This window comes from Mustela erminea, chromosome 13 (assembly GCF_009829155.1).
Source record: "Mustela erminea isolate mMusErm1 chromosome 13, mMusErm1.Pri, whole genome shotgun sequence".
Classification (NCBI taxonomy): Eukaryota; Metazoa; Chordata; class Mammalia; order Carnivora; family Mustelidae; genus Mustela; species Mustela erminea.
In genome coordinates, this window is record NC_045626.1 from 46,725,720 (window position 1) to 46,750,420 (window position 24,701).

Genomic DNA, 24,701 nt, shown 5'->3' on the forward strand with positions numbered 1-24,701 from the left:
AAGGGTCTTTGCAATTTTATTTTTATTTAAAAATTTTTTTTATTGGGAAAAATAGAATACTCTGGAAGGTATAAGCATTTAATTTTTTAAATAAAGGGAAAGAGAATATCTCATAGATGCTGGCTAATAGGCAAAACTTTATCAGACTTTTAAATGCTAAAAAGATCTGTATCTATAGGGGCACCTGGATGGCTCAGTCACAGTTAAGCACCTGACTCTTGATTTCGACACAGGTCATGATCTCAGGGTCGTGAAATTGAGTCCCTTATCAGGCTCTGCATTCAGTGGGGTCTGCCTGAGATTCTCTCTCTCCCTCTCCCTCTGCCCTGCACCCCCCACCCTGTGCATATGCCTGCTCTCTAAAATAAATAAAATAAATCTTTAAAAAATTAAAAAAAATAAAAGATCTGTTATCTAAACAGCTAGTAACTTTCAGACATACTTTATATACTTGTTTCCTTCATGCCAATAGCTCTTCCCATACCAACTTACCAAAAAACTGACGAAGCTGGCTCCAAAACTCATTAACGGGCTATGATTTCTGTTAAGAAAACAAAATAAAATTATTTTTAATGTATACTTTTATAAATATTTAACATATTAGGATTACTATATATTCCTAATAATTGGACCGATAAGCAAAGTCTTAAAGCTGATTCAATTATCCTAAGAAAGGGCTCCTAGGTGGCTCAGTCAGTTAAGTGCCGGACTACTGATTTCAGTTCAGGTCACGATCTCAGGGTTGTGAGATCAAATCCCATGCCAGGCTCCACGCTGGGAGTGGAACCTGCTTGAGGCTCTCTCCCTCCCCCTCTGCCCCTACCCTCTTCTCACCCAACTTGTCTCAATTAAAAAAAAAAAAAAAAAATTATCCTAAGAAAAAGTTGGAGGTAAGGAGGTTCACGGATCTGTCTGCTAAAATAGAACTGCCTGATTTCTTCAAAGCAAGGCAAATAAGAAAATCAAATTATAACAGAGACTGCTTTAGTAAACCAACCTGACATCTGCAAACATGTGGCCAACGAAAATGATCGATATTCATTTTAAAAAATGCAAAACATGGGGCACCTGGGTGGCTCACTGGGTTAAAGCCTCTGCCTTCAGCTGAGGTCATGATCCCAGGGTTCTGGGATCAAGCCCCGCATAGGGCTCTCTGCTCAGCAGGGAGCCTGCTTCCTCCTCTCTCTCCACCTGCCTCTCTGCCTACTCGTGATCTCTCTGTCAAATAAATGAATAAAATCTTTTTAAAAAATGCAAAACATGTTTGAAACTTTACACACATAAAATATCATTTTTAAAATAGATCAAAGGTTTTTTGTTGTTGTTGTTGTTGTTTAAACCATGGAGCCAACCTTGAAAGTTCACTCATTCCATCAGAACTTTAAGAATGCCTCCCTAGGGTAACACTCTTGGGTCCTCTCCCTCCTCAGGAGCTTTGTATTATCACTCTGTTACCGCTCAATAAACCTTGCTTTGCTGCCCACCAAAAAAAGAAAAAGAAAAAAAAAAAAGAACGCCTCCTTCGAGTCAGACACTCCACCACTGTAATAGTCATACAATTACATATGTAAGCCAAAGAGAAACTAAATCAAACTAACACTAATTCAACGAATAAAGGAGTATAAACTTTCCACTTCAAATCACAACCAGTGCAAAATCCAAATGTCTGTACATTTCACCAGAAGAGAAAACAAGTGGTAACTGCCTTCTTGAAGTAAAATAACTTTGCTGATTTTTTTAATTATGTAAGATAACATATGGTCATTCTAAAAAAAGGAAAGAACAATGCATTTAGTTAATTCCCTACAGGAAATTTAGTTTGTGTCCAAGGAGAATGTGTGTTTGGGGGTGGGGGGTGGGGAGCATGAGCACCGGTGTGTGTGTGTGTGTGTGTGTGTGTGTGTGTGTGTGTGTATCAGATGAACGTCTTGTACCTATGTATTTTCAAGCAAGTCCAATATATTCTTGGGATAGATTGCTAGAGATAGCTTTACTGAGTCAAACAGTATGTATACCTATTTTCCTCTTCTGCGAGGAGTGAGTGAGGAAGCGAGGAGAGGGAGGAAGGTAGGAGAAAGAGGAAGGGCAGCAAGGAACCCGATTTATTTGGAATATCTAGGTTCTGCTACATTCCCCCCCCCCCATCTATTTAGTACTCACTCAAATTCTACAATGAACAACAATTTGTTTATTACCCCCACCTAAGAGGATCCTAAACCAACAAGAAAAATTGTAGGAAGGTCAACTCATTCGTGAAGAATCCCCCACCAGCCTTCACATCCCTAAACCCAGCTCGAGCAGCACATCTGGAGCCCGGTGCCACACCTGCCACCGCTCCACCACGAGGCAGAGTAGATGGCAATTCTCCCAGCCCGTGGCTCTGCGTGGACATACCATTACAGGCTCCCAACCTAATTTGGTTTGCTTATGAGCGTCCCCTCTAAAACATTATTTTCTGCCTCTTAACCCTTATCAAGCCTTACACACAACAGGCTTCCAACAAGTGCGAACCAGTGAAGGAATGGAAGGCAGAGACCCCTGCCTTTCAGGAGCAAACACGTCTAATCATGGGCTCCAGTGCCTCCCCTTTCCTTGCCAACACGTTAGCCACCTTGATGCCCGAAAGATGAAAGCTCCTTGCTCTGGACTAAAATTAGGTTTCTGAGAGCCAAGGCTATTAATTATTCATGGTACGCTAGCCTGGTCCTCCGTACTTCACATACCATCGCAGGGGGAAAGCCAGCCCCATGGGAATGCTCTGCCCTCCCTGATGCAAAGTTTCCACAAACCTCGCAGCATCTAGGACATCAGACCTTGTACCCAGCGCAGTAAGCAGACCACTAAACACGCACAACCTCCCCACCCCCCAGGCTGCACAAGACCTGTTGTTTTAGGACTTTAACAAGGTTCACTTGACTTTTCTCAAGCTCCATTAATTTACCTCATCTTGGTCACTTTGGCCCAGAGATGTGTTTCTACACAAAACTCACTCACTCGGGGGATTTGGAAATGTTCCCTAAGAGTACAAGTCTCATTACTTTAAAACTAGAGCTAAGGAAGCAGAAGGAAGAGGCTCCTCGCTCATCACAATATGCTCACACTGGGAACCAATTAACAACGACCCAAACTCGAACGGAGTGAGGATATTATGTAAAGACTGAGTATAAAGGTAAGCATTAGAACCAGAACACAAACCTTCCTAAATACCAGGAAATCTACAAGAACAGAGGTGAGGACAAGTGAAATAGACCACCTGGTAAAAAAAAAAAACCCTTATTTAAAAGAAGGGAGGATATAAGTATAAAAACATATACATATTTGCTAATATTGAAAAACAATGGTGGAATAACCTATAATTTTAAAAAAATGGATACCTACAAGGTGAGAAAAGGAACAGGGAAGAAGAAACAAGGACAGAAACAAGGCTTCTCTATAGATTAAACATTGAAACCATGTAAATATTGCATATCATTTTAATAACACAACCCCTAAAAAGTAAAATTAATGCAAATTCAGTTGGTAAAATAACCACACAGAATTATTCCAAGTGATGTTAGAACACAATAGACTAACAGTGCATTTTTATTATGAAATATCCTTAAAAACAGACCTCAGAAGATGGCAAAAAAAAAATTGTTTTCAATAATCATATCCTCACCAGTCAACTTGGTATTGTCCTTCTAAGGCTGCTGGGGCTGTAGTTTGTGATAAAGTAACATGGAGGTATGTCAGTGTTTGTTGGGACTCAGGGCTTTGTGCACAGGAAAAAGAATGAAGTTAATTAAAAATCTTATAGCCTAGACTAGGAACTCATCTTTAAAAAATACTTATTTTCTGTCTACTGAAGAAGCCTAGAAATAACACCACCAGTAGCACTGAGAATGCTTAGTACCTTCTCTAAATACATTCAGAAAAAGAGCCCGTGGCTCCTTGAAGAAATGACTGATTCCAGGGCAGGGATAAGAAATGTTCAGGAAGAGCCTGGAATAGCTTATTATAGCAGAAAGCAAGGAAACTTAAAAGCTATATAAGCATCTTGAAGAGGTTCCCACTATGCAAACATGGGACAATTTAATTCCTAATGAAGGTAAAAACAGCAATGGATTGAAACATCAAATATGAATAAACGGTAAGTCCATAATGGTACTTTTAATGAAAAACAAAACAACAAAACCCCTCTGGTTGTTTATGGAAGATCCTAAGGAACGAACTCATTGTTTTGGAAAGGGATTTAAAAGAAGAGAACAGGGGCTCCTGGGTGGCTCAGTGGGTTAAGCCTCTGCCTTCGGCTCAGGTCATGATCTCTGGATCCTGGGATCAAGCCCCATGTCGGGCTCTCTGCTCAGCCAGGAGCCTGCTTCTCCCTCCCTCTCTGTCTGCTGCTCTGCCTACTTGTGATCTCTCTCTGTCAAATTAAATAAATAAAATCTTTTTTAAAAAAATAAAAGAAGAGAACAAACAAGCATGTACCCTGTTTTTTCTCTAGGGACTCAGACTAATGAATTAGCTGGGTGGGAGGGCAGTCTTTTTACAAAAATATCCTGGGATAATAAATGAAAAGCAAAAGATAGAATCAGTGTTTCATTTTGCAGCTCCTAATGAAGTAATGGACCTGGGCAATGACTGTAGAGACAAGGGAACATACTAAACAGCACCACGCTGATAGGATCAGCAATAGCCAAGCTGTGGAAAACTCTACAGGACAAAAATCCTAGTTTCCTCAATGACAATAAAAAAGTACATAAGGAGAGGGAAGAAATGGAAAGGGACTCTCCAAAATAAAAGGTACAGAATACCACAATTAAAGACAGAGACACATCAAATAAACACACACACACACACCCCCCAATTCGAATAGGAAACAAAAATCAAAATAGCATCAAGCCACTAAGAATCTAAGGATAAAACTAACAGAGATGTATAGTACTGCCACACTGAAAACTCAAAACATTACTAAAAAAAAATAAAATAATAATAATAATAAAGACCTAAACCAGTGCTGTTGTTGTTTTTTGGGGGGGGGGTTCTTTTTTTTATTTTGGTAAATCTTTTTTTTAAAGATTTGATTTATTTATTTGACGGAAAGAGGTCACAGGTAGGCAGAGAGGCGGGGGTGGGGGGGAGTGCGAGGGAGCAGGCTCCCTGCTGAGCAGAGAACCCGATGCGGGGCTCAATCCCAGGACCCTGGGATCACAACCTTCGCCAAAGACAGAGGCTTAACCCACTGAGCCACCCAGGCGCCCTAATTAGGGTTTTTTAACATTTTGGGTCAGGTAATTTTTTCTTGTGGGGGCTGTCCTAGGAGTTGTAGGATGTTGGGCGGGATCCCTATTCTTGGTCTACAAGATGCCAGTAACACACAGCCACTCTTCCACCATAAATGTGACAACAAGAATGTCTCCAGACTTTGCCAAACGTCCTCTGGGAGCAAATCGACCCTGCCTGAGAACCACTAATCTCAATACAGAGATATACAGTTCATATGGGTTGGAATTCAACATTGCTACAATGTTAATTTCTCTTAAACTGAACTATAACTTCAATGTAAGCTAAAGCAAAATCCCTGGTGTGTGTTTATGCTGTGTACATGTGTCTTGTACCTGCCGTGTGTATTAAAAAGTTGAATCTAAAAATCTACATGGAAAAGAAAAATACTTGCAATGGCCAAACCAAATTTGAAGAACAATGATAAAGCTGAAGACCTAATATCAAAACTTAATTAAAATTAAGAATTGCATTCACTCAGAGATTAAAAAAGACAAGTCACAGAGTAGGAGAAGACAGTTAAATATATTTATCCAACAAAAAGCTCATCCTCAGAATATATAAAGAATTCCCACGAATCAGTAAAAAACCACAACACCACTAAAAACAGCAAAAGTCTTTACTAGGCCCTTCACAAAAGAGGATATCTTAAAGTCAATAAGCATATTAGAAAGTGCCGAAGAGCACTGGTTATCAGGGAAATACAAATTAAAATCACAATGAGATTCTACCATGCTCTCATCAGACTGGCCATACTTGCAAGGACTAACACTACCAAGTGTTAATGAGAATGTGGAGCAACTGGAACTCTCATACACTGTTTAGCAGTATCTACTAAAGCTAAAACACATGCCTACCTGTGATCTAGTAACTTCGCTGCTCGATATATGTATCATATACATATGTATATATACATACACACATGTATATGTGTGTACATATAAATGCATATATGTACACATGTATGTACATGTGTACACACACATACACCCCAGAACTGAATTATTACTATGCCCGCAAAAGATATGTATGGCATGGTACCCGAATGTTTATAGCAGCAATGTCCACAATAGCCAAACTATGGAAAGAACCTAGATGTCCATCAACAGATGAATGGATTAAGAAGATGTGGTATATATGCACAATGGAATACTATGCAGCCATCAAAAGAAATGAAATCTTGCCATTTGCGACAACGTAGATGGAACTAGAGCGTATCATGCTTAGCGAAATAAGTCAAGCGGAGAAAGACAACTATCATATGATCTCCCTGATATGAGGAAGTGGTGATGCAACATGGGGGCTTAATGGGGTAGGAGAAGAATAAATGAAACAAGATGGGATTGGGAGGGAGACAAACCAAAAGTGACTCTTAATTTCACAAAACAAACTGAGGGTTGCTGGGGGGAGAGGGGGTTGGGAAAAGGGGGGTGGGGTTATGGACATTGGGGAGGCTATGTGCTTTGGTGAGTGCTGTTAAGTGTGTAAACCTGGCGATTCACAGACCTGTACCCCTGGGGATAAAAATATATGTTTATAATAAATAAATAAATAAATAAAAATAAAAGTGATTTTGAAAAAAAATAATAGAAATTTTTAAAAAGGGGGGGGCGCCTGGGTGGCTCAGTGGGTTAAGCTGCTGCCTTCGGCTCAGGTCATGATCCCAGGGTCCTGGGATCAAGTCCCGCATCGGGCTCTCTGCTCAGCAGGGAGCCTGCTTCCTCCTCTCTCTCTCTCTGACTGCCTCTCTGCCTACTTGTGATCTCTCTCTGTCAAATGAATAAATAAAATCTTTAAAAAAAAAAAAAAAAAGGTATGTATGGCATGGTAATAGTACTATTCACAGTAGCCTCAAAGTGGAACAAATAATTGTAGTATATTCATTCAATGAAACAGAATAGTTCCCAGCTAACAAACTCCTGCTAAATATAATAACATGAATCAATTTCATAGATAATGTTGAGTGAAAAAAGCCAGACACAAGATTATAGGATTCCATTGATATGAAGGTTCAAAACTACTGTTCCGCCCTCTGTCATCAGAGGGCGGAATTACTCACTGAGGAGGAGCTCAAGGGAAGATGCTGGAATGCTGGAAACATCCTATAACTTTATCTGGGCTTAAGTAGTTATATGCGGTGTTTACCCATATATACATTCTTCACTATATGTAATTTTTTCCTTATGAAAAAGAAAAAAATTAAAGCGAAAAAAATTCAGATAAATAATCACTGAAGGCATTTGATTAGATCAATGAATTATTAATTTATTAAGTATGGCTACATTTTCAAAACTATTTTTTAGAGAGGTTTACAAAAATATTTACAGATGAAATGATGACTGGGACTTGCCTCGAATACAAATTAAGGTAAGAGTATTAAAAGTGAGCAGAAGTACAGATAAAACACGATTGGCCATGACTTAATGCCTAAGGCTGGATGACCAAAGGCATGGCTGACCATGGCAATTAATGATTTTTATGTACTTAAGAAGATATAGGATATTTTCAAAACAAAAAGTTAAAAAGCAAACACAAATCAAAAATCCTCTGCAAAAGAGGTCTTTTGGAAAGAGAAAGAGAAAGAGAGGATGAGCAGGGAGCAGAGAGAGAGGGAGAAGCAGGCTCCCCACGGAGTAGGGAGCCCCAATATGGGACTTGATCCTAGCACCCTGGGATCATGACCTGAGCCTAAGGCAGATACTTAACCTACTGAGCCACCCCGGTGCCCCTAGAATCCTTTTTGATGAGAAGTCTTATTATGGTCATTGCCATTGTTTGCTTTTTGAAAATGAACCACCAGTAGAAATAAAACGGCTCTAGATTTTTCTCTCTGTATATGGAGTCTCCCAAAGGCAGAAACCCTGTTGCAAATACCGAGGAGCAACTGATGATCTTTTTCCTCACCAACACTGCCAAAGTTTAAAACACATTTTTCTAGGATATTAAAACCCGGGATAATGAAAACTCCTGAAATACAGCAGAAGATAATATATACACTTGATTTTCAAAGGAGCATTTTTTCCTTTAATAAATGGGCATAATTATTATCAGTCAGGCCCTAAGAGAATATGCTTTTTCAAATGGGATTTTAACCTAACACAATGGCAAGTGGCTGGAATTTTTTAAACTTCTGATATTTGTGAAAATGTTCTGTATTTATATGATGTTGAGTTCTTAGAAGGATTCCCCAAAAGGACTTTTCTCCCCTTCATATGCGCAGGGAGATTGGACTTTGTGCATTAACAAGTTGATCCAGGGCCACCTGAAGCTAATCAGCCATGGCAATCAACCTCACCTTTTGCAGCAGCCCCGAGATCCCAGATTGAGGATCAAAGAAATAATCATAAATTCACTCCATGCTGCTCTTTAAGGGGGCTATGCCTTTTCTGTGACCCAGGCTGCTCATGTGACCCATGATGTTTTTAAAAAGCACGGGTCCTTAGGGTGCCTGGCTGGCACATTGGTTAAGTCTGACTCTTGATTTTAGCTCAGGTCAGGAGATCAGGCCCCTTGCCGGGCTCCACGATGGGTGTGGAGCCTGCTTAAGATTCTCTCTCCCTCTGCTTCTGCCCTTCCTCCCTCTTCTTCCCCACCCCTTAAAAAAAAAATCACAGTTCCAGAGCATGATAGGAGCAATTAAGGTACTGAATGCTTGCATAGATATCACTGTCCTTGCCTTCAGAAACAAAACTTTTGCTAACAAGACAAGTGATATCCTGTGCTCTGTCTCGTGTCTCTATGTGCTCTAAATGGGACAAAACTGTCAGTACTGTCAGTACTTCATTTTTCTCTGAAAGTAAACAGTGCCAACAGAAGAAAAAAGCTAAGTGCAGGAAGCCACTCACTGTAGCATTATCTGGGACAGAGAAAACCTAAAAAACTGTCCACATAGGGGGAAAGCTTCATGACACTGGATCTGGAAATGATTTCTTGGATAGGACACCAAAGGCACAGGCAGCAAAAGTAAAAATAAATAAATAAAAATTAAAAATAAAAACTGGACTGTATAAAAATAAAACCTATCCATCAAAGGCATGATTTACAGTGAAAAGGCAACTGCAACCCACAGAATGGGAGAAAATATTTGCAAATTATCTGGTAAGGGGTTAATATCCAGACTATATAAGTAACTCCTATGACTCAATAACAATCAAAGATAACCTAATTAAAAGACATTTCTCCAAAGAAGATATACAAACGGCCCAAAAGCACATGAAAAGATGCTCAATATCACTGATCCCTGGAGAAATGCAAATCAGAACCATGATGAAATGCCACCTTACGTCCATTGGATGGCTCTGATGAGAGGAAGGAAAGAAAATGAAAGTGTTAATGAGGATGTGGACAAATGGGAACACTTGGGCACTGCAGGAGGGGATGTAAAATTGTGCAGCCTCGTGGAAAACAGCAGAGCAGTTCCTTAAAACATCAGACAAGAAATTTTCCTGTGGCCCAGCAATTCCACCCCTGTGTATATGCCCCAAAGCACTGAAATCAGGAACTCCAACAGATGGCTGTATGCCCATGTTCCAGCACCGTTACTGAGAAGAGCCACGAAGGAAGATGAATGGATAAATAAAATGCACACAAAATGAGGTATACATGTATAATGGAATATTATTCAGCCTTAAAAAGGAAGGAAACTGACTCATGCTGCAACGTAGATGAGTCATGAGGACGTTATGCTACGTGAAACAGGACAGTCTCAAGAAAGTACTGCACGAGTCCAAGTACACGAGGAACCCTTAGGGGTCCAATTCAGAGAGACAGGAAGTAGGATGGTGGTTGCCAGTGGCTGGGGGTAGGGAGGAATGAGAAGCTGTTTAGTGGGCACAGAGTTTCAGTTTTGCAAGAGGAGGTCTGGCAATGGTTCGAACCACAATGTCAATGTATTTAACTAAATGGCATCCTTAAAAGTGGTTCAAATGAAAAATACCATGTTATGTATATTTTATCGCAATCAAAAAATTTCCGAAAATGGACAGAAAGCCTGCAAGAGAGTAACCTAGAATAACCTAGAAAAATGCCTGTGACAGAATATAATGTAAAAACAAAAGTTCTGTGTTCACTATGTTCCAATACATACAGACAATTAAAAGAAAATGAAAATACTTGTTGTGGGGGAGGGCAGTAAGATTAATGGTGATTTGAGTCAATGTTAAGTGTATGAATGTGGGATGAAAAACAGTCACGACAAAAGCCGCACTAATCATCTGTTTCAATAATGTCATCGTAGACACACTCCCTACATTTAGACACCTTTTAGAGAGGGAAAAAAAATGCATCACTTAAGTCAATTTACTTGTTCTAAATACTCCGTGATTCAGTTGTTGCTTTGATACAATTTCTCAACAGAACAGAGCATCCAGCCAACCAAACAGAATAATGGGGCGATTCAAGAGCAAAACAGACAAAGCTTGCGTGGGAGTGAGCTATTCACTCAACGGCAAGCCCGGGCCCAGCTGTGGCCCAGCGTACTGTGAGCGTGGGGCAAGGGGGCAAAGGGTCGCCAATGGAGAGAGATCCTTACAGGAGGTGATGCCCCGAAACGGTCTGATGGTTTTCCAAAAATGAATGCAAATGATTTGGAGATTGCTTTTCATAGTATCTATGTAAGTAATGTAAATAAGATTTTTAAATGCATCCCTTCCAAAATATTTAAAAAAAAAAAAAAAAGGAAGCCAGCCAATAAGCCAACTAGAGTCACAGAGTTCTTGCTTTTTGAACTAATTATCTTATTGAAAAATTTTCTCCATTTTTAACAGGGAAATCGTCCCTCTATCGTGCGGACTTCTCCCACCCTGCCAAGAAAAAAAATAAGAAACTCCTTATTACAAAGCCTTCTAGCAAAAGGAGAGTTAAAAACTGAAGTATGCCAAAGTCAGTACAAAATAGGTAAAGGCTGGGGCTGTCTAAATCTCACAGGACACCGGCCACCTGCATGTAGACCTGGTAACTTGTCCTCGAGGATCCTGGCCTATTCCCTCAATTTCACTGTCCTGTGTTTCGAGTCCTCTCTTGAGTACATGGTGTTAGCGAACAATAGAGACTTAATGGACTCTTCCGCAATGCACTACGTCTTCCAAATAGACTGAACTTACTTTTCGACACCACTCTGCAATGGGAAGCCACTACGGTGGGCTGGTTGAAGAGCTCGATCTTGATCTGAAGAGGGCAGCAAGGAGAGAGAAAGGAACGCCCGCCCTACCAGAGCCAAAGAGCGGGACTGTTTTTATCACTCGCCAGCTAAAGAGACAAGAAGATTCATCTAGGCTTCTACTATGCCAGGGACCAAGAACAGCAACATCTCCAGCCCTTGTTCTTGTGGCATTTTCTCAACAAATGGGCTTGCATGACAGCGCCTGCCCCCTGTGCAGGAAGACCAAAGGTGCCTCCATAGTGATGAGGGAAAGGCTCCAGCCCATGGGTCTAGCAAGAAAAGTGCCCTCTTCCCTCAGATGGCAGCAGTGGAAAATAAAGGTGACAAAGTTCATTTGAAAGGTTTTTCTTGACGTGATTTATAATAGTTGTTAAGAACATTCCTCAAAACAGAAAACTCTAATTGATTCTGAAAGTATCTTAGTTACGAAGTCCTACAAAGGCTTCCTTCGTGTAGGACACATAGCATCCCTAGAGGTCCCCCGTACGAATGGAGAGCATTGGTACAAAGTTCCCTTTTGAAGCCTGTTACAAATCAGATTATAATGTAAATTAAATAACTCTCAGGTACCAGCCTGTTAAGCATCCAACTCTGGATTCTGGCTCAGGTCATGATCTCGGGGTTGTGAGACGGAGCCCCGTGTCGGGCACCATGCTGGGTATGCAGCCTGCCTGGGATTCCCTCTCTCCTTCTGCCCTTCCCCTTCATTCCTGCCCCTGCCCCCCAGGTTCATGCTTGCTCTCTTAAAAAAATAAAAAAGGAATAGCAGTGGATCTATCCCATTCACGGTTCATTCTCCAGGTCCATGCACCCCGCTGCTCCACATGTCCTAAGTCTCCAGGATAAATTTCCAATTTTAAAGCACCTTCCTGGAGTGTGTGGCCAACTCTGAGCCTGTTCAGTGAAGGGTTGAACTGTGAATCCTATCCAAGTCAAACAAATATGAGAGTGATGAACAAATCAGGCCCAACCACAAACTATACAATTTACTATCAAAGTCAAATAATAGATGGCTTTCCACATCACTCCTTTCAATTCTTCAACAATTTAGATTGAGAACCATAAATTTTATTTTCAAAAAACGAAAGTATGTTTTTAAAAAGCAGGATATTTACAGACACTTGGGTGGCTCAGTCTTAAGCATCTGCCTTCAGCTCAGGTCATGATCCCAGGGTCCTGGGATCGAGTCCTGTATCGGGCTCCCTGCTCAGCAGGGAGACTGCTTTTCCCTCTCCCTTTGCCCCTCCCCCTGCTTGTGTTCTCTGACAAATAAAATCTTTTTAAAAAGCAGGATATTTGGGGCACCTGGGTGGCTCAGTGGGTTAAAGCCTCTGCCTTTGGCTGAGGTCATGATCCCAGGGTCCTGGGATCGAGTCCCCCATCGGGCTCTCTGCTCAGTGGGGAGCCTGCTTCCTCCTCACTCTCTGCCTACTTGTGATCTCCGTCCGTCAAATAAATAAATAAAATCTTGAAAAAAAAACCCAGGATATTTAATTATAAAATCACACAGCCATTATCTTAACCAGATAATGTTCTGCAGCTTAAAACAAAGTAAATGAGAAGTGACGTCTTCTCTACATTAGGCTGAAGGAAGAACTCTTAACAAATCTACTTTTGTTTTGTCCATCCACTCAGAATATACTCACTGTACACCAAGTATACAGTAGGCACTGTGCTATGCAGCGAAGAAACAAAGATGAATGAGACCACGCAAGCTCTTTACGGAAGCTAATAAGTCCAGTCCGGCTGCTGGAAACATTCCAGTAATAATAATTGGTGCTCCGAAGTGGGCAGATGGTTGCTACTTTCACACAAAGTCATCCTGCATCACCCCATTTTTTGTGGATGAACAAGACTCCCTCTAACGCCATATCTGAGGAAATCCATAAGCAGCTACTTGCCATCTTTGATTCCCTCTTTTCTCGCGCCTTTTAAAAGGACATATTAATAAACCTCCAATCACCCTTTTCCATATCTCTATATTTTAAAATCTCTGCAGAGAAATATTTGGTATTTGCCCCACTACTTGTTTTCATAAATATAAGTCCCGAGAGCAGACATTCCATCTCTGTCTGCCCTGTGTCCCTGTCCTGACCGCACAGGACAGAACCTGGCGTCTGAACAGGCCCCCGACATAGATCTGTTAGCGAACCAACCATCTCCCGCAGAATCCACGCTTCACGGCATTTCCTCTAACGACCTGCCTCCACAGGTGCCACAACATTACAGGATATAAGGCTGTCCTCAACCTGAGCCCAGAAAAACTGCTTTCGCTAACAAAAAATAAAGGTGCTTGCTTCCTTTATCAGAAAGGAGCAGTAGGGGAATTTCATGAAAAGACTATTCTTACTTTTCAAGCACAGTTCAAAGCATGATCCTTGGGGAACTTTCTATCTGAAGGACAGCAGGTGTCTAGAAAACCTGATCATCAGTCACTTCGTTTATGACACAGTGTCTGGAACAGGTCCAGTCTTCTGTTCAGACCTCTGCTATGGGGGAACCACTCTTCTTGGGGCGACGGGAGCCGGAAGCACACCACCAGCTGGCCACTCCACTTATGATGAGGGACACCTCCAGGCCCCGGGATTGCTGGTCCCCAGGGAGCGGCCGCTCCTGTGTTTGCGGCAATGTCCACACTCATGGCCCCTGGAGCGTCTTTCCGTTTGCTGTTGTTAGAGGAAGCAGCCTTGCCTCTTGTCAGAGAAAGACTTTGTAAGTGGCCAGCGGGTACCACGGATTCACGAAAGACTCTACTGTAAGTGGTGAAGCCATCAGCTGCGGCAAGCACGGGGGCACCTGGGGGGCAGGGGGAGACGCCCCTGGGGGAGTGGCGGTGGGGGGAGGCGACGCTGCAGCAGGGAGACCCAAGCAGGGGTCTTGGGCATTCCCTACACCTTGACCAAGTTAATTATCTACGAGCATATAATTAATAAGACACTCTACCCGGCACTGGAAAAAAGTAACCAGGCCCCGGATCCTCCCATCCTATAGACCACTGCTCTGATGGATGCCTTTCTGGACATACGTTCATGAAGGATACATCTCCTGCTTAGGTCAAGATGCCCTTCAAAGCCACTGTGGTGTTTTAAAAGATAAAGAGCTTCTGTAAGTGCACAGCAAAATCAGAATTGCACTTTCCAGGCTTGTCTCTGGCATCCCTGCAAAGGAAAAGCTAGCAGCAGAACTCTGAACTTGGGGAGGAGGGTGGTTTGGGGAACCACCACAAAGGAAAAATGGTGAGCAGGGCAGAGGACACAGAGGTTTCAGCTGGGCTGGAGGCTGCTGACAGCCACTTCCCTCAGAGCCCCAAATGGTGGCCCAGCACCCAGCTGGCAAGGCCCAGGAGATGAGAGGAGGAAAGCCTGCAAAAGGGGAAAAAAAAAACAAAAACAAAGCTAAATAAGAGCCAGAGACACCAGTCTGGCCCTGGGTCCCCATCTTTTAATTTCCAAATGCTTTCCTGAGTTAGAATTAATATGACAGACTATTTAGGAAGCTGATATTTAGAAAATAAAAAGAAAGTTTGTCTTGCTACATGTAAAACAACAAAACTGGGCTGCTTTGTTATACCGTACACAAAAATAAACTCAAAATGGACTAAAGACCTAAATGTAAGACCTGAAACCATTAAACTCCTAGAAGAAAATATAGGTAGTAATCTCTAGACCTCTGCAATATTTTTCTGGCTCAGTCGCCTCAGGCAATGAAAACAAAAGCAAAAATAAACAACTGGAACTACACCAAAATAAGAAAAGAAAACCATGGCAAACAAAAAGGCAACCTACTGAAGGGGAGAAGATACTTGCAAAGGTTACATCCAATAAGAGGTGAATAGCAAAAATATACAAAGAACTCCTACAACTCAACACCAAAAAAATAAATAATAATCCAAATAAAAAATGGACAGAGCCTCTGGATATTTTTCAAAGAGCACAAAGGGCCAAGAGAGACACATGAAAAAATGCTCAACATAACTAATCATCGGGGAAACGCAAATCAAAACCGCAGTGAGATCTCACCACACACCAGTCAGAATGGCTAATATCAAAAAGAAAACACAAGTGTCAGCAGTGGAGAAATGGGAAACCCTGTGCACTGCTGGTGGGAACGTAAATTGGTGCAGCCACAGTGGAAAACAGTATGGCGGTTCCCCCAAAAATTAAAAAGAGAAATACCATGCAACCCAGTAACTCCACTTCTTGGTATTTATCCAGATAAAACCAAAGCACCAATTCAAGCACCAAACATGCTCTCCTATATTTACTGCAGGCACTACTGGCAATAGCCCAGATATGGAAGCAACTAATCTGAGTGCCCACTGATAGGTGAATGAATAAGGAAGATGTGGCCCGTGCGTGCGCGCGCACACACACACATATATACACATGGAATATGACTTAGCTATAAAAAAGAATGAGATCTTGCCATGTGCAAGATGAATCCAGAAAGCATTACACTAAGTGAGATAAATCAGAAAAAAAAAATACCATATGATTTCACTCATATGTGGAATCTGAAAAACAAAACAAATGGACAAAGAGAACAAATTCTCAAATACAGAGAACAAACTGGTGGTCGCCAGCGGGGAGGGGAGTGGAGGCGTAAGTGAAGGGGAGGAAGAGGAAAATATTAACAATTCTAACATAAGCCACAGGAATAAAAAGTACAGCACAGGAAATACAGCCAACAATATTGTCTGGTGACAGGTGATTTATCATTTCTCATGGTGAGCACTTCAAAAAAATATATATATATATAGTTGTTGAATCACTACATTCTCCACCTGAAATATTATACTGAACATCAAATATACTTCAACAAAAGCATTTTGTCTTGAGACAAGACAGGGGAAATACAAAAGGTTCCCATTTTATTTCCTTTTCCATTATTACTTTATCCTGTAAAATTTCCAAGTCAAAATGCAAACAGTGAGAAGGGAAGATCATGTTCTCTTGCTGTGGGCTTTGGCACACGGGGTTCCCCTGCATGAGTCACTGACCTTCTACCTCTGTCTTCACTGAGCAACTGCTCATCCTCCAGGCTTTGGTCCAAAAAGTACTGGTTTGCAGACCTCCCTTCCAGGTCCCTCGCATCAGGCTGGAGCCTTCCAGCTCTGGGCTCGAGCTGCTGCTTGGCCTTCGCCTACTGCTGCTTTTCCCACCTGAATGGTACCCAGCACAGAGGAGGGCATCCAGAATGCCCTCGAGGCATACTTGAATGAATGAATGAATGAATGAATGAGAGAGAGAATGAATGGGTGGCAGGACAAAGGAGCAACTAAAAGGTGGCAGAGAGAGTGGCTGTGTGATAGGTGAGATTACTTCTTTTTATGTTGTAAAGCTGTTCTACTGAATGAAGAAATTAAGTAGTGCCTACCATAGAGCAGGTAAAAGATGAATATTTAATGAACGAAGTTAACAAATCATGAATTAGTCTAGATAAAGAAAAAACCTTTTCCATGCCTAAGTAGTTACTTCTAAAAACAGCATTAACTGTTGCATAGTTTCAGGAGTCTACAAAATGCTTTAAGTAATTTGCTTATTGTTAACTCTCCTTAAAAAAAATCATTCTACAAGTGTATTTCTTGAAATGTTCACCTGTAGGATTCGGTGAATTGTTTATGGTGGCATTATAAAGGCATGGTTTTTATTGAACTTCAGAATTTTCATTTTTATTATTTATTTATTAACATATAATGTATTATTTGCTTCAGGGGTACAGGTCTGTGAATCACCAGTCGTACACAATTCGCAGCACCCACCATAACACATACCCTCCCCAGTGTCCATCACCCAGCCACCCTTTCCCTCCCCCTGGCAACCCTCAGTTTGTTTCCTGACATTAAGAGTCTCTTATGGTTTGTCTCTCTCTGGTTTCATCTTGTTACATTGTTCCCTCCCTTCCTTTATGATCTTGTGTCTTGTTTCCCAAATTCCTCATATCAGCGAGATCATATGAGACAATGTGATAATTGTCATTCTCCGATTGACTTACTTTGCTTAGCAAAATACCCTCTAGTTCCATCCACATTGTTGCAAATGGCAAGATTTCGGCAGGCTGTTTTTTTTTTTAAATATGACTACATAATAGTCTATTGTGTGTATATGTATGTGTGTGCGTACATATATATATATACACATATACATATATATGTACGTACATATATATATATATGTACGCACACACATACACATACACACATATATACCACATCTTCTTTATTAAAGGCAGGTTCTTAAACTAGGACTCCTTTTATTACATAATCATAAAATTTTCCCTTGAGTTGGCAAACATCTTGACAACTACATAATTATGGATTGACATGTTCATTTTACAACTATTTTAAATTTTTAATAATTTAAATTTTAATTACTTGTAGAATATATTCTTCATGAAAAAGCACAATAGAAAATAACAAATCTATTTCCCCCTGACATACTTACAGTCAATCCCAGACTGAAAAGAATTTCCTGCATTTGAAAGTCCACTTAAGAAAAAAATTAACTCAAAATGGCAATCACGGATATTTCCCATGTAAATGGTCTCTTAAGAGATACTGTTCTGATTTTTTTAATGAACACAATTACAACGCACCAAAAGAAAGCAGTAGCTACTCAAAGTTTCACTAAAACTAACTTCTTTTCTGGAAAAACAGAGGTAGGAAAAAAGTTACCTGTTTCAACAAAAACTTTACATTTAATTCAAATACTATCACATCATTCTTTTTAAAATAAGTAATTCAAATCAGAATGGTCAAGACCTTCAATTTCCCACTCCTATCAGTATGACTGCCTACAGACTATATGCCCCTTGCATAAATGAAGAAGGGCAGCAAATAGAAACACATCTATTTCATGAAGTCAGAAACAGGTAACTCAACTGAATTTAACAAAAGCTAGTCACAAAAGTTCTTTAATGCTTAGGCAACTATCAAGTGTCTGAGAGTTTATCAAGTATTTCAAAATCGCAACGTGACAGAACATATTTGGGAAAGCAGACACAGCAAGCTCACGGACTTCTTTGTCTCACGCAAGTTATCAAACTATAAAGCTGCATTCATTTCTAGTCCAGTAGAGACATTATCAGATCACAAAACCACAGATAGATGTCACAGACCAAACCTATGTACAAGAGATTCTGTTCAATGGAATGAAATTTTTTTTCTGCCAGATTAAAGTCGCTGTGAGGATACGTGGGAAAGCTACAGCGCAGATAAAAACAAGCAGCAAAGTATCCAATGAACACGGCTCAATGAATAAGCTCCTGTTCTACCATTTCTTTACCTTCCTTTAGTGGTCCTGTCTGCAATACAGAGTTATTATACTTTACAACGATCTGTTATGATTCCAAATATTAACACCAGGAGATATTTCCTTCTTCAGCTGTTTTCTTAAGTACCAAAAATTTCCTTTAAGTCCAGTATTGGAACTATTATGGAAATAGCTAGTGACCCCCCGCTCCAGATTTTCTGAAGAAATGCAGTGTAGAAAATATTGATCAATTGCTTTTCTAAGAATATGGGTCTTATTACCAAAAAAAGGTAGAAAATCAAGCCGCATATAAGCAAGAGTTCATTTGGTTTTGCTGCTGTTGTGGTAACACAGGCTTTCCTCTGCACCATCTGTCTTCCTGCTACAAAAAGAAATAACGAAGGGAGGGGAATTACTGTAAGTCTAAGAAGGATACAGATGCCATGATTTCTGAGAAGAAAAAAGGGTATTACATACATACTAAAGTTGAATGTTAAAAACTCAAAAACTCATAAAAACTCACAATCTAAGAAAGGAATTCTGAGCTCAACACATTTTAAACTGTGAAATTTATTAAGCTAAAGCTATGAATGTTATGCTAAAATTCTGTCATTTAGAAGCTGACATTGAAACAGCTAAATGTTTCAGTAACAAATAGCCACTAAATTTTGAGACACAAAATTCAAACTATTTAAAATTAAAACACATTCAAATGGATTTTTCCTGAAGTAGTATGGTGCACATATTACTTTGCTCACAGGCATTCAAACACACAACATTACAGTGACTGATGGGAACAAAAACTGGTGCAAACCTTTCAGAAAGTTCTCCATCTTTCAAGAAAATTAAAAATAGCTGAGAGTCTACTCTATGGAAAATGAAATGCAGAAAAGTAATTTTACATAAAGATGTCTGCTGTAGTAATTTATATAGTATTGTCATTAGCAAGACCCACTGACTCCTGAACTCAGGAATGACCTCCTGAACTCAAGACTGCTCTCCTGAACTCAGGAAACTCCTAGAAGCTTCTGCATAACTGTCCATTTCACCTTTTAGAAACTAAGGAATTGCTGGACAGGAAAAGAAACATTTGAGGACAGAAAGCTCCTAAGGGTTGCTTCAGCTTCACTATAATGTTAAAATCCACTCTGACTATTCATCCTGAGCACCCCCAACCCTGAACCCTGCTTACCCCTGGGTTAGACCATGTGGTCTCCTTATTTGTGCAAATAGAGATGACTCTGTGAGGGAACACGACCTGGTGTTTGTACCTCTAGTCTTTGTAGCTCACCAAGGGGAGTACCCACCTTGGTCTGCTAACAGAATCAAGAAAAAAAGAATACTAGAATGTTGACCAATAAAAAATGTTAGACAAAGTTACAATATATCCACCTAACAAAATATCATTTTATGCACCCCCGCCCCAAAACTCATAACCAAAATGCTCACTCCAGTATGCACGAGAAAAGCATGGACTTCAGAAAATGGCCCATTAAAAATGTGAATTTGATCAAGGACTGGCAGTGTGACATCAAGCAGGATATATGAACTTTTAACCTATGCTTCATTATTTAAAATTCTGATACTCCTTACATGGGCATAATAAGTAAGTATTTAAAATGCCTCGTTTGAAACTTGGCACACAGTAACAGCAAAAAACCAGAGACTCTGCAATGACAGGTGAAAAAACAGAATTCCAAGGAGTGTGCACTAATGAACTGTGTAAAAACATTCACAAAAACCCTACAATGTTATCTGTGAGTAATGGGAACCAAAGTGATTTTTCTTGTTCCTACTTTTCTTTCTTGTCTAAATTATCAGTAAATAAGCATGTATATCCTCTGCAATCTGAAAATTTTAATTTAATCAACATATGGCATGGTTTTAAAATGTGCACATAAAAGTAATCTAGAATTCCATTATTTAGTTAATATCCATCCATGTAACATTTTCAAAACATTACAAGTATCTTCTGACCACATGTATGTGCCAAGCACATGAGGCTGATGGTCCAGAGTGGAAAGACTGAGCACAGATACGGATTTATCACTAAATCATTGGTTCTAGAACCGATCCTAAAAGTACTTTTAAAATGGTATTCTTGGCATTTATTACACACTTGGAGAAAAACAAAACTTATCATAAAAAATTTAAGTCACTTTTTTTTTCCCCCCACAATTATACTGTATTGGAGCAGTGTTTTTTCCCATGCATTCGAATGCCCCCTTTAAAATGCAGACTCTCATTCGGGTGTTCTGGGGTGAGGCCTGAGATGCTGCTACCTTGTAACGGGTGGCAGCTAAATGATACCAATGCTGTTGGGTCCATAACCACATTTTTAGTAGAAAAGTCATAGGGACATGGTGAGGACTTCTGTTTCAAGAAAGTGCTAAGTTGTTAATGCTGGCAGAGAGTTTTGCTAATTAGTATACCCTATATTCTAATGTAAGCCTTTTGGAAAGGAAAATTTGAAGACATTGCCAATATTTTTCTACCTGAAATAAAAAATCCTTGTATTTATTAAGGCCAGATTTGTGGAGCCAAATTTAGGATCCCATGCCCCATGCCCTGTCTTGCTACTATAATCACTAGCACTGCATCCTCTCAGAGGTGTCTGGAAGCAGAGGGTCCCATCTTTTCCTTTTCTTCCCTGTTTCCATCACATCAGCCTCCACCTCGGGCCTCATCTCTCATGTCTGACCTCCCCCAGACTCCAGTCCGCACCAAAATGCCAGGAAAGCAGCGCGCCTGGGAGACTCTTCCACGAGCCGTCTGTCCTTGACCAGTGCCTCTTCCCACTGCACAGGACAAACCATTGCCACGACCGGCTGTTCATACACCACCACCCGTCGGGCCCTCCCTGGCTTTAGTTCCCATTTATTCTTCCAAGGGGCCCTGCTCCGGCTCTGCCGGTCTGCAAGGCCTTAACCCCTCCACACCGCCTATCTCCTCCTCTCAGACTCTGCATGATCTCCTCACCCCTCTTCACACCCCCAATTCAAATCCTGAAAAAAATACGACTTCCTCCAGGAAGCCTCTCGGGGAGGTGTACCCACGCTGTGACCAAGGCCAAAACCAGGTTCTTGACTTCGCACCACGAAACTGATAAGATGGGTTATTAGACTCATACACAGACACACTGAACTACCCTTCCGTCAACCTCTTATACAGGACAGGAGTCTCACCCCATAGGTCAAAGGGGATAGGTAAAAATACCCACAGGTAAAAAAAAATCCCACAGCCGGAGATCAAAGACTTTTGGCCAGAAGTGACACCGTCCTGACCTAGGAGATGCTGAAACGTAGAGGCTGGGACAACACAAGCCTGGGGAGGGGGTTCTGGAAGGTGCTGTGCAGGGACTCAGAGGCTTCTTCAACCCTGAGCCTGCGGTGATCCCCCTAAAGCCCGACATTTCACATGCTCCCCACCCCCAAGAGGCAACCCGCAACTCTCCTTGCACCTTGCTCAGGGATTTCTGTGGGTCTGAGAGTGATGGTGCTGGACCACAACTCCGTCAGCTCTGAGGAGGAGACGGAGAGCAGGAAACGTGGAAGTGCTGAGTGTGGCACCGCATGGGATGCCCCTACATGCGTGGCTTCGCGCTGAGCAGCCAACGGTCCGAAGTGGTAGACCAGCAGCTGTCGGAGACGCATCCAGAGTCCCTGGCCTCCCCACTACAAACCCCGCCTTGGTCCCCATGTCTCCTGCTCAGTCCACGCTCAGAAGGCTCTGGGGTTTCTCCACCCTCGGGTTTTCCAGTGTTTTGACGAAGTGCTCTAATAATAACTGGTTTCTCTAAATATCCAGGGCTACGGTGGACAGGAGTGGGATAGGAAGAAAAAACTAGTGTCACCCAGTAGTTTCTGATTTCACTCTTTTCCAACATACATGGCTCCCATTTCATTTTCAAGCTAGTTCTGTAAGTTGTATTTCCCACTCCTCTCGGTTTGCTTCATCAACATCTATCTTTCCTACATGCAAGTTGTAGAACCCCAGCTAGACTCTTAAATTTCTTGAGGACAGACACCATGCCTCATTTCATCCACAGAATCTATTATCTCACTGACATACTGGCCCACAGGTGCTGCACATAGGAACCTTCGAGAGGCTTGGTACCTGCTTGCCAGGTTGCTCACAGGAGCTCCCCCAATGCCCTGGCGCACGGGGGAATGCTCGATACATGACTGGCTAAATGAGAAATCCCTGAGACCCTACATGTCATTAGGCATGCTCCTCATTTACACCACATCCGTATAAAAAGTATTTTTGCTTTTTCCATCTTTTTTGGTCTTAAAATCAAAATAATATTCTATATGGGAAAGGAGAGGCAGTTAAAGAGAAATCTGTAAGCCCCTATAAAGCTCCCAGGAGAGAGATCTGGCAATACACAGGAACACTGCTCCCTTCCACCAAACAATTCCACCTCTAGACATATTATATGTTTTTGCATGGGTAGGGCGTGTGCAAAGATGTTCACTAAGCACTGTTAAGGACCCTAAGGAAATGGAACTCACCCAAGTAGTTACTGGGAATCAATCAGTACATCATCTGTATCTACGATGAAAGGCTAGGTGGAACAGTTGAAATGATTACACTGAATTTACATAGCTATATTAACATGGGTAGACTCCCAAAATTTAAAAATTGGGTGAAAAATGCAAAAAGTACTCATGATGGACATTTAAAAACACAAACCTGTACATTGTTCATGGAGAGAAAAGTGTAATAAGGGTGTAAATGTGGATAGCAGAGACCCATGACAACCTGTGGACAGAGTCGAATTGTCTCTGGGGAGGGAACGAGGGAAACCGGAATTAGGCTGGAACACAGAGAGGATCCTAACTGCATCGGTCATGTTTCCTCTAACACAAATCTGACGTGAATACAGCAAATATTAATATTGGTTAACTCTGAGTATGAAGGACATCGACATTTTTACAGTACGCTGTACTTTTTGCTATGTTTAAAACACTCAGTGATTTAAAGAGAGAAAGTGGTATCACATTTTCACTAAAATTATTAAAAGGTTTAATTTCCCTCCCTGCTGTAATAACTAAAGCAAAGCAGGGAAACAGAAGAGGGGAAAAGTCACTAACACATTTCACAGTTACTAGCTATTCCTAACCTAGTAACAACAAAGGCCGAGACTCTCGTTGGACTGTGCATCAGAGAACTCGTCGCACCTACATTTGCTTGGTCTCTTTTGAGCTGGCAAAAGCACTCCTGCGTCTTCTTCCTTGCTGTTCCACTCCGCTAAGCCGCTAGCTGGATTCTATACTCTCAGCCATTACTAGAGCCCCATCACACACAGGCTCTCAGCAAAGTGGAGTCAAGCGCTCTCCAAAGCCAACAGCGTTCTCTTCCCTGCTAGCTAATCAATGCTAATCCCGTCATCCAGGGAAATAACCGAGTTCTTGCTATAATGGACTACAGTGCAGGCTGTTTTAGAAGCTACAATTAGCCGTGCTTTTAGCCCTGCCAGAAAGTAGGTGGGCTAATTTTGCAGCAATGATCATTTTAACGGATGGTCTTTAGAATCAAAGAAGTCATCAATTATGAAATGACAGCTATAAATCGAAATTTCCTTTTCCAAAAGAACTACTTCTGCTCTTCCCTCTCTGGATAATTTGACAGTCCCTCAGCCTCTCCCCGTTTTTTCTTGAACTCCATTCACTGCATTTCACTACTATATTTAATGAGAATTCCACTAACATCAGTTTTGCATAGCGCTTCCTACAACCTACATTTCCTTTGTAACAGCTCTAAACAATCAGAAATTTAGAATGTAGCCCAGAAAAATATGGTACTACTATTTCAAATTGCTGTCTAGAATTGTTTTATATACATGCATGCCCACAAAAATACACAACACAGTAGAAACTCCACCAATCTCCAGATTAACCAACATCAGAAGCGCAAACACAGATGTCCCCCTACTTACTGAACACTCAAGCTAGGGGGCTCTCGTCCGTGCCTACTGAGATTCGCTGGGGGACTGTTTCTAAACACGTTTGTACCTACTGATT

General features: G+C 41.2%; 1 protein-coding gene across 1 annotated transcript in view; it reads right to left on the reverse strand.

The window, feature by feature from the left end:
* Positions 1–24,701, reverse strand: part of TTC39C (tetratricopeptide repeat domain 39C) — a 105,787-nt gene that overhangs the window by 59,879 nt on the left and 21,207 nt on the right. The window contains exon 2 of the mRNA XM_032310221.1: positions 493–541. Coding sequence (XP_032166112.1) covers positions 493–541 — 49 coding nt within the window. The remainder of the gene's footprint in view (positions 1–492; positions 542–24,701) is intronic.